Below are 17,890 nucleotides of genomic sequence, written 5' to 3'. Positions count from 1 at the left end.
CACAGGGGGGGCCCATACATAGTAACACAGGGTCCAACATGGTGCTAGAAAGTTGTCACTAAGCTTTCCCAGACTCCTAAACGGCAATCCTGCCAAATTATCTGATCATACACCCAATACCAGGAGAGTAACTGTGAGGGTGCAGAAGTAACAGGCACATCTGGTCCCGAAGGTCCCTCTGTTATATTAGACACCTGTATTATAAATGGGACGTGGTAGGTGGGGTCCCACGGGGCAAAAGACCCAAGTTATTAGGGTTCAAGTTATTCCTCTAAACCAATGCTCCAGTGGTTGCAAAACTACAACTCCCAGCATGCCCAGACAGTCGTTGGCTGTCTATCTATATATCACATATATATAAAGTCTAAAAAGTCACAGAAACCGGCACTACCTATATATAATGTGAACTCCGGCACTACCTATATATAATGTGAACTCTGACACTACCTATATATAAAGTGAACTCCGACACTACCTATATATAATGTGAACTCTGACACTACCTATATATAATGTGAACTCCGACACTACCTGTATATAATGTGAACTCCGGCACTACCTATATATAATGTGAACTCCGACACTACCTATATATAATGTGAACTCCGGCACTACCTATATATAATGTGAACTCCGGCACTACCTATATATAATGTGAACTCTGACACTACCTATATATAAAGTGAACTCCGACACTACCTATATATAATGTGAACTCTGACACTACCTATATATAATGTGAACTCCGACACTACCTGTATATAATGTGAACTCCGGCACTACCTATATATAATGTGAACTCCGACACTACCTATATATAATGTGAACTCTGGCACTACCTATATATAATGTGAACTCCGGCACTACCTATATATAATGTGAACTCCGGCACTACCTATATATAATGTGAACTCCGGCACTACCTATATATAATGTGAACTCCGGCACTACCTATATATAATGTGAACTCCGGCACTACCTATATATAATGTGAACTCCGGCACTACCTATATATAATGTGAACTCCGGCACTACCTATATATAATGTGAACTCCGGCACTACCTATATATAATGTGAACTCCGGCACTACCTATATATAATGTGAACTCCGGCACTACCTATATATAATGTGAACTCCGGCACTACCTATATATAATGTGAACTCCGGCACTACCTATATATAACGTGAATTCCGGCACTACCTATATATAACGTGAACTCCGGCACTACCTATATATAACGTGAACTCCGGCACTACCTATATATAATGTGAACTCCGGCACTACCTATATATAATGTGAACTCCGGCACTACCTATATATAATGTGAACTCCGGCACTACCTATATATAATGTGAACTCCGGCACTACCTATATATAATGTGAACTCCGGCACTACCTATATATAATGTGAACTCCGGCACTACCTATATATAATGTGAACTCCGGCACTACCTATATATAATGTGAACTCCGGCACTACCTATATATAATGTGAACTCCAGCACTACTTATATATAATGTGAACTCCGACACTACCTGTATATAATGTGAACTCCGGCACTACCTATATATAATGTGAACTCTGGCACTACCTATATACAATGTGAACTCCGGCACTACCTATATATAATGTGAACTCCGGCACTACCTATATATAATGTGAACTCCGGCACTACCTATATATAATGTGAACTCCGGCACTACCTATATATAATGTGAACTCCGGCACTACCTATATATAATGTGAACTCCGGCACTACCTATATATAATGTGAACTCCGGCACTACCTATATATAATGTGAACTCCGGCACTACCTATATATAAAGTGAACTCTGGCACTACCAATATATAAAGTGAACTCTGGCACTACCTATATATAATGTGAACTCCGGCACTACCTATATATAATGTGAACTCCGGCACTACCTATATATAATGTGAACTCCAGCACTACCTATATATAATGTGAACTCCAGCACTACCTATAAATAATATGAACTCCGGCACTACCTATATATAATGTGAACTCCGGCACTACCTATATAATGTGAACTCCGGCACTACCTATATATAATGTGAACTCCGGCATTACCTATATAATGTGAACTCCTGCACTACCCATTCATAATGTGAACTCCGGCACTACCTATATATAATGTGAACTCTGACACTACCTATAAATAATGTGAACTCCGGCACTACCTATATATAATGTGAACTCTGACACTACCTATAAATAATGTGAACTCCGGCACTACCTATATATAATGTGAACTCCGGCACTACCTATATATAATGTGAACTCCGGCATTACCTATATAATGTGAACTCCTGCACTACCCATTCATAATATGAACTCCGGCACTACCTATAAATAATGTGAACTCCGACACTCCCTATATATAATGTGAACTCCGGCACTACCTATATATAATGTGAACTCCGGCACTACCTATATATAATGTGAACTCCGGCAATACCTATATATAATGTGAACTCTGGCACTACCTATATATCATGTGAACTCCGGCAATACCTATATATAATGTGAACTCTGTCACTACCTATATATAACGTGAACTCTGACACTACCTATATACAATGTGAACTCCGGAACTACCTATATATAATGTGAACTCCGGCTCTACCTATATATAATGTGAACTCTGTCACTACCTGTTCAAAATGTGAACTCCGGCACTACCTATTTATAGTGTGAACTCTGGCACTACCTATATATAATGTGAACTACGGCACTACCTATATATAATGTGAACTACGGCACTACTTATATATAATGTGAACTCCGGCACTACCTATATATAAAGTGAACTCTGGCACTACCTATATATAAAGTGAACTCTGGCACTACCTATATATAATGTGAACTCCGGCACTACCTATATATAATGTGAACCCCGGCACTACCTATATATAATGTGAACTCCAGCACTACCTATATATAATGTGAACTCCAGCACTACCTATAAATAATGTGAACTCCGGCACTACCTATATATAATGTGAACTCCGGCACTACCTATATAATGTGAACTCCGGCACTACCTATATATAATGTGAACTCCGGCATTACCTATATAATGTGAACTCCTGCACTACCCATTCATAATGTGAACTCCGGCACTACCTATATAAAATGTGAACTCTGACACTACCTATAAATAATGTGAACTCCGGCACTACCTATATATAATGTGAACTCTGACACTACCTATAAATAATGTGAACTCCGGCACTACCTATATATAATGTGAACTCCGGCACTACCTATATATAATGTGAACTCCGGCATTACCTATATAATGTGAACTCCTGCACTACCCATTCATAATATGAACTCCGGCACTACCTATATATAATGTGAACTCTGACACTACCTATATATAATGTGAACTCCGGCAATACCTATATATAATGTGAACTCCGGCACTACCTATATATAATGTGAACTCCGGCACTACCTATATATAATGTGAACTCTGGCACTACCTATATATAATGTGAATTCCGGCACTACCTTTATATAATGTGAACTCCGGCAATACCTATATATAATGTGAACTCTGTCACTACCTATATATAACGTGAACTCTGACACTACCTATATATAATGTGAACTCCGGAACTACCTATATATAATGTGAACTCTGTCACTACCTGTTCAAAATGTGAACTCCGGCACTACCTATTTATAGTGTGAACTCTGGCACTACCTATATATAATGTGAACTACGGCACTACCTATATATAATGTGAACTCCGGCACTACCTATATATAATGTGAATTCCGGCACTACCTATATATAATGTGAACTCCGGCACTACCTATTTATAATGTGAACTCCGGCACTACTTATATATAATGTGAACTCCGGCACTACCTATATATAAAGTGAACTCTGGCACTACCTATATATAAAGTGAACTCTGGCACTACCTATATATAATGTGAACTCCGGCACTACCTATATATAATGTGAACTCCGGCACTACCTATATATAATGTGAACTCCAGCACTACCTATAAATAATGTGAACTCCGGCACTACCTATATAATGTGAACTCCGGCACTACCTATATATAATGTGAACTCCGGCATTACCTATATAATGTGAACTCCTGCACTACTTATATATAATGTGAACTCTGACACTACCTATAAATAATGTGAACTCCGGCACTACCTATATATAATGTGAACTCTGACACTACCTATAAATAATGTGAACTCCGGCACTACCTATATATAATGTGAACTCTGACACTACCTATATATATAATGTGAACTCCGGCACTACCTATAAATAATGTGAACTCCGGCACTACCTATATATAATGTGAACTCTGACACTACCTATATATAATGTGAACTCCGGCACTACCTATATATAATGTGAACTCTGACACTACCTATATATATAATGTGAACTCCGGCACTACCTATAAATAATGTGAACTCCGGCACTACCTATATATAATGTGAACTCCGGCACTACCTATATATATAATGTGAACTCCGGCACTACCTATATATAATGTGAACTCCGGCATTACCTATATAATGTGAACTCCTGCACTACCCATTCATAATATGAACTCCGGCACTACCTATATATAATGTGAACTCTGACACTACCTATATATAATGTGAACTCCGGCAATACCTATATATAATGTGAACTCTGGCACTACCTATATATAATGTGAACTCCGGCAATACCTGTATATAATGTGAACTCTGGCACTACCTATATATAATGTGAACTCCGGCACTACCTATATATAATGTGAACTCCGGCACTACCTATATATAATGTGAACTCTGGCACTACCTATATATAATGTGAACTCCGGCACTACCTATATATAATGTGAACTCCGGCACTACCTATATATAATGTGAACTCCGGCACTACCTATATATAATGTGAACTCCGGCACTACCTATATATAATGTGAACTCCGGCAATACCTATTTATAATGTGAACTCCGGCACTACCTATATATCATGTGAACTCCGGCAATACCTATATATAATGTGAACTCTGGCACTACCTATATATAATGTGAACTCCGGCACTACCTATATATAATGTGAACTCTGACACTACCTATATATAAAGTGAACTCCGGCACTACCTGTTCAAAATGTGAACTCCGGCACTACCTATATATAATGTGAACTCTGACACTACCTATATATAATGTGATCTCCGACACTACCTGTATATAATGTGAACTCCGGCACTACCTATATATAATGTGAACTCCGTCACTACCTGTTCAAAATGTGAACTCCGACACTACCTATATATAATGTGAACTCTGGCACTACCTATATATAATGTGAACTCTGGCACTACCTATATATAATGTGAACTCCGGCACTACTTATATATAATGTGAACTCTGACACTACCTATATATAATGTGATCTCCGACACTACCTGTATATAATGTGAACTCCGGCACTACCTATATATAATGTGAACTCCGTCACTACCTGTTCAAAATGTGAACTCCGACACTACCTATATATAATGTGAACTCTTGCACTACCTATATATAATGTGAACTCTGGCACTACCTATATATAATGTGAACTCCGGCACTACCTATATATAATGTGAACTCCGGCACTACCTATATATAATGTGAACTCCGGCAATACCTATTTATAATGTGAACTCCGGCACTACCTATATATCATGTGAACTCCGGCAATACCTATATATAATGTGAACTCTGGCACTACCTATATATAATGTGAACTCCGGCACTACCTATATATAATGTGAACTCTGACACTACCTATATATAAAGTGAACTCCGGCACTACCTATATATAATGTGAACTCTGACACTACCTATATATAATGTGATCTCCGACACTACCTGTATATAATGTGAACTCCGGCACTACCTATATATAATGTGAACTCCGTCACTACCTGTTCAAAATGTGAACTCCGACACTACCTATATATAATGTGAACTCTGGCACTACCTATATATAATGTGAACTCCGGCACTACCTATATATAATGTGAACTCCGGCACTACCTATATATCATGTGAACTCCGGCATTACCTATATAATGTGAACTCCGGCACTACTTATATATAAAGTGAACTCCGGCACTACCTATATATAATGTGAACTCTTGCACTACCTATATATAATGTGAACTCCGGCACTACCTATATATAATGTGAACTCCGGCACTACCTATATATAATGTGAACTCCGGCACTACCTATATATAATGTGAACTCCGGCACTACCTATATATAATGTGAACTCCGGCACTACCTATATATAATGTGAACTCCGGCACTACCTATATATAATGTGAACTCCGGCACTACCTATATATAATGTGAACTCCGGCAATACCTATATATAATGTGAACTCCGGTACTACCTATATATAATATGAACTCTGTCACTACCTATATATAATGTGAACTCCGGCACTACCTATATATAATGTGAACTCCGGCAATACCTATATATAATGTGAACTCCGGTACTACCTATATATAATGTGAACTCCGGCACTACCTATATATAATGTGAACTCCGGCACTACCTATATATAATGTGAACTCCGGCACTACCTATATATAATGTGAACTCTGGCACTACCAATATATAATGTGAACTCCGGCAATACCTATATATAATGTGAACTCCGGCACTACCTATATATAATGTGAACTCCGGCACTACCTATATATAATGTGAACTCCGGCACTACCTATATATAATGTGAACTCTGGCACTACCTATATATAATGTGAACTCCGGCACTACCTATATATAATGTGAACTCCGGCACTACCTATATATAATGTGAACTCCGACACTACCTATATATAATGTGAACTCCGGCACTACCTATATATAATGTGAACTCCGGCACTACCTATATATAATGTGAACTCTGGCACTACCTATATATAATGTGAACTCCGGCACTACCTATATATAATGTGAACTCTGGCACTACCTATATATAATGTGAACTCCGGCACTACCTATATATAATGTGAACTCCGGCACTACCTATATATAATGTGAACTCCGGCAATACCTATAAATAATGTGAACTCCGGCTCTACCTATATATAATGTGAACTCCTGCACTACCTATATATAATTTGAACTCCGGCACTACCGTATATACTCGACTATAAGCCGAGTTTTTCAGCACGATTTTTCGTGCTGAAAACGCCCCCCTCGGCTTATACTCAAGTGAACTCCCCGCCCTCAGTGGTCTTCAACCTGCAGACCTCCAGATGTTTCAAAGCTACAACTTCCAGCAAGCCCGGGCAGCCATCGGCTGTCTGGGCTTGCTGGGAGTTGTAGTTTTGAAACATCTGGAGGTCCGCAGGTTGAAGACCACTGTGGCCTTCGACATCATCCAGCCCCCCCCCTCTCACCCCCTTTAGTTCTGTACTCACCTCCGCTCGGCGGGACGTTAGGGTGCGCTGGTCCGGGCTGTCCATCTTCACCGGGGGGGTCCTCTTCTCCGCGCTTCGGGCCCGGCCCTGGAATAGTCACTTTGCCTTGACGAAGACGCACAGGGACGTTCATGAGTAACGTCCCTGTGCGTCGTCGTCAAGGCAACATCTCTATTCTGAGCCCGAAGCGCGGAGAAGAGGCCCCCCCCCCCGGTGAAGATGGACAGCCCAGACCAGCGCACCCTAACGTCCCGCCGAGCGGAGGTGAGTACAGAACTAAAGGGGGTGAGAGGGGGGGGGCTGGATGATGTCAAAGGCCGCAGTGGTCTTCAACCTGCGGACCTCCAGATTTTTCAAAACTACAACTCCCAGCAAGCCGATGGCTGTCCGGGCTTGCTGGGAGTTGTAGTTTTCAAACATCTGGAGGTCCGCAGGTTGAAGACCACTGTATCAGACATTGACAAGCGGTGATGACAAGGGGATGATGAAGGGGGGGTGTGGGATGATAAGGGGATGATGACAGGCGGTGATGATGAAAAGGGGGGGGGTGGGATGATGACAGGCGGTGATGATGAAGGGGGATGATGATAGGATGATGATGAGGTTGTTAATGACAGGGGTCTGGATGATGACAGGGCGGGATGATGCATTTCCCACCCTAGGCTTATAGTCGAGTCAATAACTTTTCCTGGGTTTTTGGGGTGAAATTAGGGGCCTCGGCTTATATTCGGGTCGGCTTATACTCGAGTATATACGGTACCTATTTATAATGTGAACTCTGGCACTACCTATATATAATGTGAACTCCGGCACTACCTATATATAATGTGAACTCCGACACTCCCTATATATAATGTGAACTCCGGCACTACCTATATATAATGTGAACTCCGGCACTACCTATATATAATGTGAACTCCGGCACTACCTATATATAATGTGAACTCCGGCACTACCTATATATAATGTGAACTCCTGCACTACCTATATATAATGTGAACTCCGGCACTACCTATATATAATGTGAACTCCGGCACTACCTATATATAATGTGAATTCCGGCACTACCTATATATAATGTGAACTCCGGCACTACCTATTTATAATGTGAACTCCGGCACTACCTATATATAATGTGAACTCCGGCACTACCTATATATAATGTGAACTCCAGCACTACCTATATATAATGTGAACTCCGGCACTACCTATATATAATGTGAACTCCGGCACTACCTATATATAATGTGAACTCCGGCACTACCTATATATAATGTGAACTCCGGCAGTACCTATATATAGTGTGAACTCCGGCACTACCTATATATAATGTGAACTCCGGCACTACCTATATATAATGTGAACTCCGGCACTACCTATATATAATGTGAACTCCGGCACTACCTATATATAATGTGAACTCCGGCACTACCTATATATAATGTGAACTCTGGCACTACCTATATATAATGTGAACTCCGGCACTACCTATATATAATGTGAACTCCGGCACTACCTATATATAATGTGAACTCCGGCAATACCTATATATAATGTGAACTCCGGCACTACCTATATATAATGGGAACTCCGGCACTACCTATATATAATGTGAACTCCGGCACTACCTATATATAATGTGAACTCTGTCACTACCTATATATAATGTGAACTCTGACACTACCTATATATAATGTGAACTCCGGCACTACCTATATATAATGTGAACTCCGGCACTACCTATAAATAATGTGAACTCCGGCACTACCTATATATAATGTGAACTCCGGCACTACCTATATATAATGTGAACTCCGGCACTACCTATATATAATGTGAACTCCAGCACTACCTATATATAATGTGAACTCCGGCACTACCTATATATAATGTGAACTCCGGCACTACCTATTGAATTCTTCAGACTTTATTACAAATGTAGATGCACAGATTAAAATTACTCCATGGTAAAGTGTTCTTGTATCATATATATCAATGGCATATCTATCTAGCTCATATCTATCTATCTATCTATCTCATATCTATCTCATATGTATCTATCTCATATATATTTATCTCATATCTATCTATCTCATATCTATCTATCTATCTCATATCTATCTCATATCTATCTATCTCATATCTATCTATCTCATATATATTTATCTCATATCTATCTATCTATCTCATATCTATCTCATATCTATCTATCTCATATCTATCTATCTATCTATCTATCTATCTCATATCTATCTATCTCATATCTATCTATCTCATATTTATCTATCTCATATGTATCTATCTCATATCTATCTATGTATCCATCTATCTCATATATATCTATCTCATATCTATCTATGTATCTCATATCTATCTATCTGTCGCATATATATTTATCTCCTATCTATCTATCTCATATCCATCTATCTATCTATCTATCTAGCTAGCTAGCTATCTCATATCTATCTATCTCATATCTATCTATCTATCTATCTATCTCAAATCTATCTGTCTCATATCTATCTATCTCATATCTATCTATCTATCTCATATATATCTATCTCATATCTATCTATCTATCTATCTATCTATCTCACATCTATCTCATATCTATCTATCTGTCGCATATATATTTATCTCCTATCTATCTATCTATCTCATATCCATCTATCTATCTCATATCTATCTATCTCAAATCTATCTATCTCATATCTATCTCATATCTATCTATCTCATATCTATCTATCTATCTATCTTTCTATCTCATATCTATCTATCTCTCATATCTATCTATCTCATATCTATAAATCTATCTCATATCTATCTATCTATCTCATATCTATATCTATCTCATATCTATCAATCTCATATCTATCTATCTCATATCTATCTATCTATCTCTCTCATATCTATCTATCTAATATCTATCTCATATCTATCTATCTCATATATATGTATCTCCTATCTATCTATCTCCTATCTATTTCATATCTATATATCTCTCACATGTATCTATCTATCTATCTATCTCATATCTACCTATCTAACTCATATCTATCTATCTCATATCTATCTATCTCTCATATCTTTCTATTTATCTCATATCTATCTATTATCTATCTATCTCATATCTATCCATCTATCTATTATCTCATATCTATCTATCTATCTCATATTTATCTATCTCATATCTATCTATCTATCTATCTCATATATATGTATCTCCTATCTATCTATCTATCTCCTATCTACTTCATATCTATATATCTCTCACATGTATCTATTTATCTATCTATCTATCTATCTCATATCTACCTATCTAACTCATATCTATCTATCTCATATCTATCTATCTCTCATATCTTTCTATTTATCTCATATCTATCTATTATCTATCTATCTCATATCTATCCATCTATCTATTATCTCATATCTATCTATCTATCTCATATCTATCTTATATATATCTATCTCATATCTATCTATCTATCTAGCTCATATTTATCTATCTCATATCTATCTATCTAAGTAAAAGCGTCCCACAGCACTCCAATTCAGGTGAAAACAGCAATGAAGTTTACTTCCTCATATGTGGCAAGCAATGTTTCCACTGTCTGCACAGTCTTTATCAAGCATCCTGAGAATGGCAGCGCGATGCTGCTGAAACGTTGTATCGTCCACATGGGTCAATAAAACCTAATTTGTTTTGCACTTTATAGGTGGGCTGCAAGGGTAATTCTTCTTTGTATCCATCTATCTATCTATCTATCTATCTATCTATCTATCTCATATCTACCTATCTATATCTACCTCATATCTATCTATATCTATCTATCTCATATCTACCTATCTATATATCTCATATCTATCTATATCTATCTCATATCTACCTATCTATATCTATCTCATATCTATCTATCTATCTATCTAATATCTACCTATCTATATCTATCTCATATCTATCTATATCTATCTCATATCTATCTATCTCATATCTATCTATCTATCTCATATCTACCTATCTATATCTATCTCATATCTATCTATCTCATATCTACCTATCTATATCTATCTCATATCTATCTATCTATCTCATATCTATCTATCTATCTCATATCTACCTATCTATATCTATCTCATATCTACCTATCTATATCTATCTCATATCTATCTATCTAATATCTACCTATCTATATCTATCTCATATCTATCTATATCTATCTATCTCATATCTACCTATCTATATCTATCTCATATCTATCTATATCTACCTATCTATCTCATATCTACCTATCTATATCTATCTATCTAATATCTATCTATCTCATATCTACCTATCTATATCTATCTATCTCATATCTACCTATCTATATCTATCTCATATCTATCTATATCTACCTATCTATCTCATATCTACCTATCTATATCTATCTCATATCTATCTATCTAATATCTATCTATCTCATATCTACCTATCTATATTTATCTATCTCATATCTACCTATCTATATCTATCTCATATCTATCTATCTCATATCTATCTATCTCATATCTACCTATCTATATCTATCTCCACAGATGTGCTGATCCGGTGTGGGCTGTCCCCTTTACACTGTATTTTGCTGTGTGAACGCCGTCTTAGCAGCAGGAGCTGAGTACCCAGCAGCACAGAGGGTTTCAGGCTGGGCCTTGCCAGATGAAGGGAACTGCGGACCACGTGTGCTGGCGTCCAATAAGCCGCTTTGCCCTGGTTCGGGTATTTAGATACAGGACTAGGGCAATGGACTGAAGCTTTCTGCCTCTACAGCAGAGTCTCTAGCAGCACAGAGTATTTCAGGAGAGCAGGAGGCCTTATTTATCAGTATCTTTTATATATGGTATATATAGGATATACTGCAGTGGTCTTCAAACTGTGGCCCTCCATCGGTTGCAAAACTACAACTCCCAGCATGCCCAGACAGCCAACGGCTGTCTGGGCATGCTGGGAGTTGTAGTTTTGCAACATCTGGAGGTGCACTGATGTACTGTGTCTATTATATTATGATCAGGACACTGTAGCTGCCCCTGATGACAGCTGCATTACCCCTGGTGACCAGCTGGTGTCAGCGCAGCACAGGTTGCAGGGGCAGCTATATATAATACTGCACACGGTGCCTATATAGTTCCGCCTGGCAGTTATATAATTGGATTTGCTCATTGTATTTGGCCATATCTGTCTGTGGTGTAATATACTTTATAGCGGGAGGGAGGTTATACTTCTCCGCCATCTGCTTCATTGTATATCTCATCCCCCTCATTGTCTCCAGTGGATTTGTCTAATCTGTTATATTAATAGAATCTGCAGCCGCCGAGTTTATATTGTATCAAGCTTTATAGGAAAGAAATTATCATAAGTTATACTACAACCAGGCGGACTATAACTCTCAGCATATCCAATACCGATGCATCTGCTCATGACAGGACTGAAGCCATAACCCAGGAGGAAGCAACAGGACCGGTATATAGTTTATTATAGATAATTGTAATAACATATGATGTCATGTCTGCAGGTTAAATCCGTACTGATACCCACCAGCAGAATAGTGAGTGCAGCTCTGGAGTATAATACAGGATATAACTCAGGATCAGTACAGGATCAGTAATGTAATGTATGAACAGTGACCCCACCAGCAGAATGGTGAGTGCAGCTCTGGAGTATAATACAGGATATAACTCAGGATCAGTACAGGATAAGTAATGTAATGTATGTACACAGTGATCTCACCAGCAGAATAGTGAGTACAGCTCTGGGGTATAATACAGGATATAACTCAGGATCAGTACAGGATAAGTAATGTAATGTATGTACACAGTGATCTCACCAGCAGAATAGTGAGTACAGCTCTGGTGTATAATACAGGATATAACTCAGGATCAGTACAGGATAAGTAATGTAATGTATGTAGACAGTGACCTCACCAGCAGAATAGTGAGTGCAGCTCTGGAGTATAATACAGGATATAACTCAGGGTCAGTACAGGATAAGTAATGTAATGTATGTACACAGTGACCCCACCAGCAGAATAGTGAGTACAGCTCTGGGGTATAATACAGGATATAACTCAGGATCAGTACAGGATAAGTAATGTAATGTATGTACACAGTGACCTCACCAGCAGAATAGAGAGTACAGCTCTGGGGTATAATACAGGATATAACTCAGGATCAGTACAGGATAAGTAATGTAATGTATGTACACAGTGACCTCACCAGCAGAATAGTGAGTACAGCTCTGGAGTATAATACAGGATATAACTCAGGATCAGTACAGGATAAGTAATGTAATGTATGTACACAGTGACCTCACCAGCAGAATAGTGAGTACAGCTCTGGAGTATAATACAGGATATAACTCAGGATCAGTACAGGATAAGTAATGTAATGTATGTACACAGTGACCCCACCAGCAGAATAGTGAGTACAGCTCTGGGGTATAATACAGGATATAACTCAGGATCAGTACAGGATAAGTAATGTAATGTATGTACACAGTGACCTCACCAGCAGAATAGTGAGTACAGCTCTGGAGTATAATACAGGATATAACTCAGGATCAGTACAGGATCAGTAATGTAATGTATGTACACAGTGATCTCACCAGCAGAATAGTGAGTACAGCTCCGGAGTATAATACAGGATATAACTCAGGATCAGTACAGGATAAGTAATGTAATGTATGTACACAGTGACCTCACCAGCAGAATAGTGAGTACAGCTCTGGGGTATAATACAGGATATAACTCAGGATCAGTACAGGATCAGTAATGTAATGTATGTACACAGTGACCCCACCAGCAGAATAGTGAGTACAGCTCTGGAGTATAATACAGGATATAACTCAGGATCAGTACAGGATCAGTAATGTACACAGTGACCCCACCAGCAGAATAGTGAGTACAGCTCTGGAGTATAATACAGGATATAACTCAGGATCAGTACAGGATCAGTAATGTACACCTTCAGTTTTCGGACTCGGGTCTGGTCCCAGATTGGCAGCTGTGAGTAAACAGAGGCGGAGGATTCCTCCACCAGAGCGCCTTCCCGTCTTTATATAGATGTCTTTGGATTTGTAAATGAAATCCCTGAAGGATTGTGAGTGACTGCTCGGCTGGGGCGCGCGCTGCTTCCCGGGGCCCCTCAGGCAGGCGGCACAGGAAAGCGATTCGCATGCAGCAGGTTTTAGGAAATCACAACTTAGTGGGATGAGTCGGGCGGTGTGCGTGTGATTCCGCCGTCCTTACCGCGCCGCTCGTGGCAACAACAAGATGTTATTTTGATGTCGGCGTCTTGTGTTTGTTTTACTCTGTAAAGTCAGACGCCGCGCCGCCATTAATACTGGATGAGACCGACACCTCTAGGTGAACCATTAACCTCTGCGTAGCTCGTGCTGTAGGGTCATGTTCACATGGAGATATGTTTGCATCCTGCCATTATTGGAGGCTGGTGTATCCGTGGACAGGCACAGGCCTAATAGACTTTAATGGCTCAAATGTAGTCAGCTAGCGGCCATTTTGGGGTCATTTCCCAAATGTGTAACTGTTTAGACTTCTTACCCTAAAGTGCAGCTTTAAACAGCACCACCACTGTCCACAGGCTGTGTCTGGTATTGCAGATCAGCTCTATTAAAGTGAAGGAGCTGCAATACCACAAATTTCCTGTGAACAGGTATGGCGCTGTTTTTTGGAAGAAAGCAGCCATGCTATTATTCTAAGCCCTGTAGAGCAGTGGTCTCCAAACTGTGGACCTCCAGATGTTGCAAAACTAAAACTCCCAGCATGCCCGGTCAGCCAATGGCTGATGCAGTCTGGGCCAATAGACTTTAATGGCCCAAATGCAGTCAGCTAGCGGCCATGTTTGGGGTTTTGTCTGGTATTTGCAGCTCAGCTCTATTGAAGAGAAGGAGCTGCAATACCACAAACAGCCTGTGAACAGGTATGGCGCTGTTTTTCAGTCCTGAACAAATCCTGTACATCAGTGGTCTCCAAACTGTGGACCTCCAGCTGTTGCAAAACTACATTTCACAGCATGCCCGGACAGCCGTTGGCTGTCCGGGCATGCTGGGAATTGTAGTTTTGTAAGACCTGGAGGGCCAGAGTTTCTTTATTAATTGAAATAAATCCACAAGCACTGAAGCGGTGACCTCATGTCTTTATTTTGCCGCGCATGGATGATGGAAGTTATGATCTTCAGCTGATGTTATAGATGCCCTGTCCGTGGAGACCCTGCCGCGCTATACCGTCCGACCGGTGGGCACTGAACGCTCTTTGTCGCGCCTTCTCGCTGGGAAAGGTGTCAAGGTGAGGACCAACCTGAGAGAACAAAAACAATCATCACACGGAGTCATTTTATGTCCTGTCCCTTTAAGAAGTCATTGGGAGATATGGAGGCTGGGAGGATTACACCCCAGGATATAGACTAAGAAGTGGTACTGTGCAGCATCAACAAGAAGTGGTACTGTACAGCATCAACAAGAAGTGGTACTATGCAGCATCAACAAGAAGTGGTACTGTGCAGCATCAACAAGAAGTGGTATTGTGTAATCATAATACATACAGAATAAGAGAAGTAGTACTGTGCAGCATCAACAAGAAGTGGTACTGTGTAGCATCAACAAGAAGTGGTACTGTGTAGCATCAACAAGAAGTGGTACTGTGCAGCATCAACACAAAGTGGTACTGTGTAGCATCAACAAGAAGTGGTACTGTGTAGCATCAACAAGAAGTGGTACTGTGCAGCATCAACACAAAGTGGTACTGTGTAGCATCAACAAGAAGTGGTACTGTGCAGCATCAACAAGAGGTGGTACTGTGTAATCATAATACATACAGAATAAGAGAAGTGGTACTGTGTAATCATAATAAATACAGAATAAGAGAAGTGGTACTGTGTAATCATAATACATACAGAATAAGAGAAGTGGTACTGTGTAATCATAATGTATACAGAATAAGAGAAGTGGTACTGTGTAATCATAATACATACAGAATAAGAGAAGTGGTACTGTGTAATCATAATACATACAGAATAAGAGCAAGTACTGAAGATTACACCCCAGGACACAATGGTACTGAGCAGCATCAACTAGAGGTAATACTGTGCAATCATATCCATACATGAAGAATGAATTCACATACCCCAAGATACAGAACAAGAGAAGTAATACTGTGTAATGTCCATACAGTCAGGAAAATAACAGATACAAGAGAAGTGGTACTGTGTAATCATAATACATACAGAATAAGAGAAGTGGTACTGTGTAATGTCCATACATACAGGATATAAACAGATATTCTGTATGTATTATGATTGCACAGTATCACTTCTTTTCTATCAGTTCTTATTGTGACTGCATGGAAATTGCACAGTATTACTTCTCTTGTTCTGTATCATGGATGTAAATCTAAGTACATCAATGTATTCTTCATGTATGGATATGATTGCACAGTATTACCTCTAGTTGATGCTGCTCAGTACCATTGTATCCTGGGGTGTAATCTTCAGTATTTAGTATGTATTATGATTACACAGTACAACTTCTCTTATTCTGTATCCTGGGATGTAATCTTCAGTATTTAGTATGTATTATGATTACACAGTACCACTTCTCTTATTCTGTATCCTGGGGTGTAATCTTCAGTATTTAGTATGTATTATGATTACACAGTACCACTTCTCTTATTCTGTATCCTGGGGTGTAATCTTCAGTATTTAGTATGTATTATGATTACACAGTACCACTTCTCTTATTCTGTATCCTGGGGTGTAATATTCAGTATTTAGTATGTATTATGATTACACAGTACCACTTCTCTTATTCTGCATCCTGGGGTGTAATTTTTAGTATCTGCTCTTGTTCTGTATGTATTATGATTGCACAGTACCACTTCTAATGTAAGAGCAGGTACTAAGAATTGCACCCAGAATATAGTACAAGACAAGTGATACTGTGCAATGTCATTAAGGCAGGATAAGATACAAGTAAAGTGGTACTGTGTAATCATAATACATCCAGAATAAGAGAAGTGGTACTGTGTAATCATAATACATCCAGAATAAGAAAAGTGGTACTGTGTAATCATAATAAATACAGAATAAGAGCAAGAACTGAAGATTATACCCAAGGATACAGAATAAGAGAAGTGGTACTGTGTAATCATAATACATCCAGAATAAGCGAAGTGGTACTGTGAAATCATAATACATCCAGAATAAGAGAAGTGGTACTGTGTAATCATAATACATCCAGAATAAGCGAAGTGGTACTGTGAAATCATAATGTATACAGAATAAGAGAAGTGGTACTGTGTAATCATAATACATACAGAATAAGAGAAGTGGTACTGTGTAATCATAATG

The 17,890-nt window shown here is 39.0% G+C and overlaps 2 protein-coding genes across 2 annotated transcripts in view; one reads left to right on the top strand and one right to left on the bottom strand.

Annotated features, from left to right (window-relative positions):
- Positions 1–17,890, top strand: part of LOC130290572 (transcription termination factor 1-like) — a 234,798-nt gene that overhangs the window by 47,075 nt on the left and 169,833 nt on the right. The window lies entirely within an intron of this gene.
- The window catches only part of CFAP77 (cilia and flagella associated protein 77), a 130,704-nt gene continuing 128,476 nt past the window's right edge, over positions 15,663–17,890 (bottom strand). The window contains exon 6 of the mRNA XM_056538408.1: positions 15,663–15,843. Coding sequence (XP_056394383.1) covers positions 15,721–15,843 — 123 coding nt within the window. The 3' untranslated portion in view covers positions 15,663–15,720. The remainder of the gene's footprint in view (positions 15,844–17,890) is intronic.

This window comes from Hyla sarda, chromosome 9 (genome assembly GCF_029499605.1).
Source record: "Hyla sarda isolate aHylSar1 chromosome 9, aHylSar1.hap1, whole genome shotgun sequence".
NCBI classification, from domain to species: domain Eukaryota; kingdom Metazoa; phylum Chordata; class Amphibia; order Anura; family Hylidae; genus Hyla; species Hyla sarda.
This window is presented reverse-complemented; position numbering and strand designations above follow the sequence as displayed.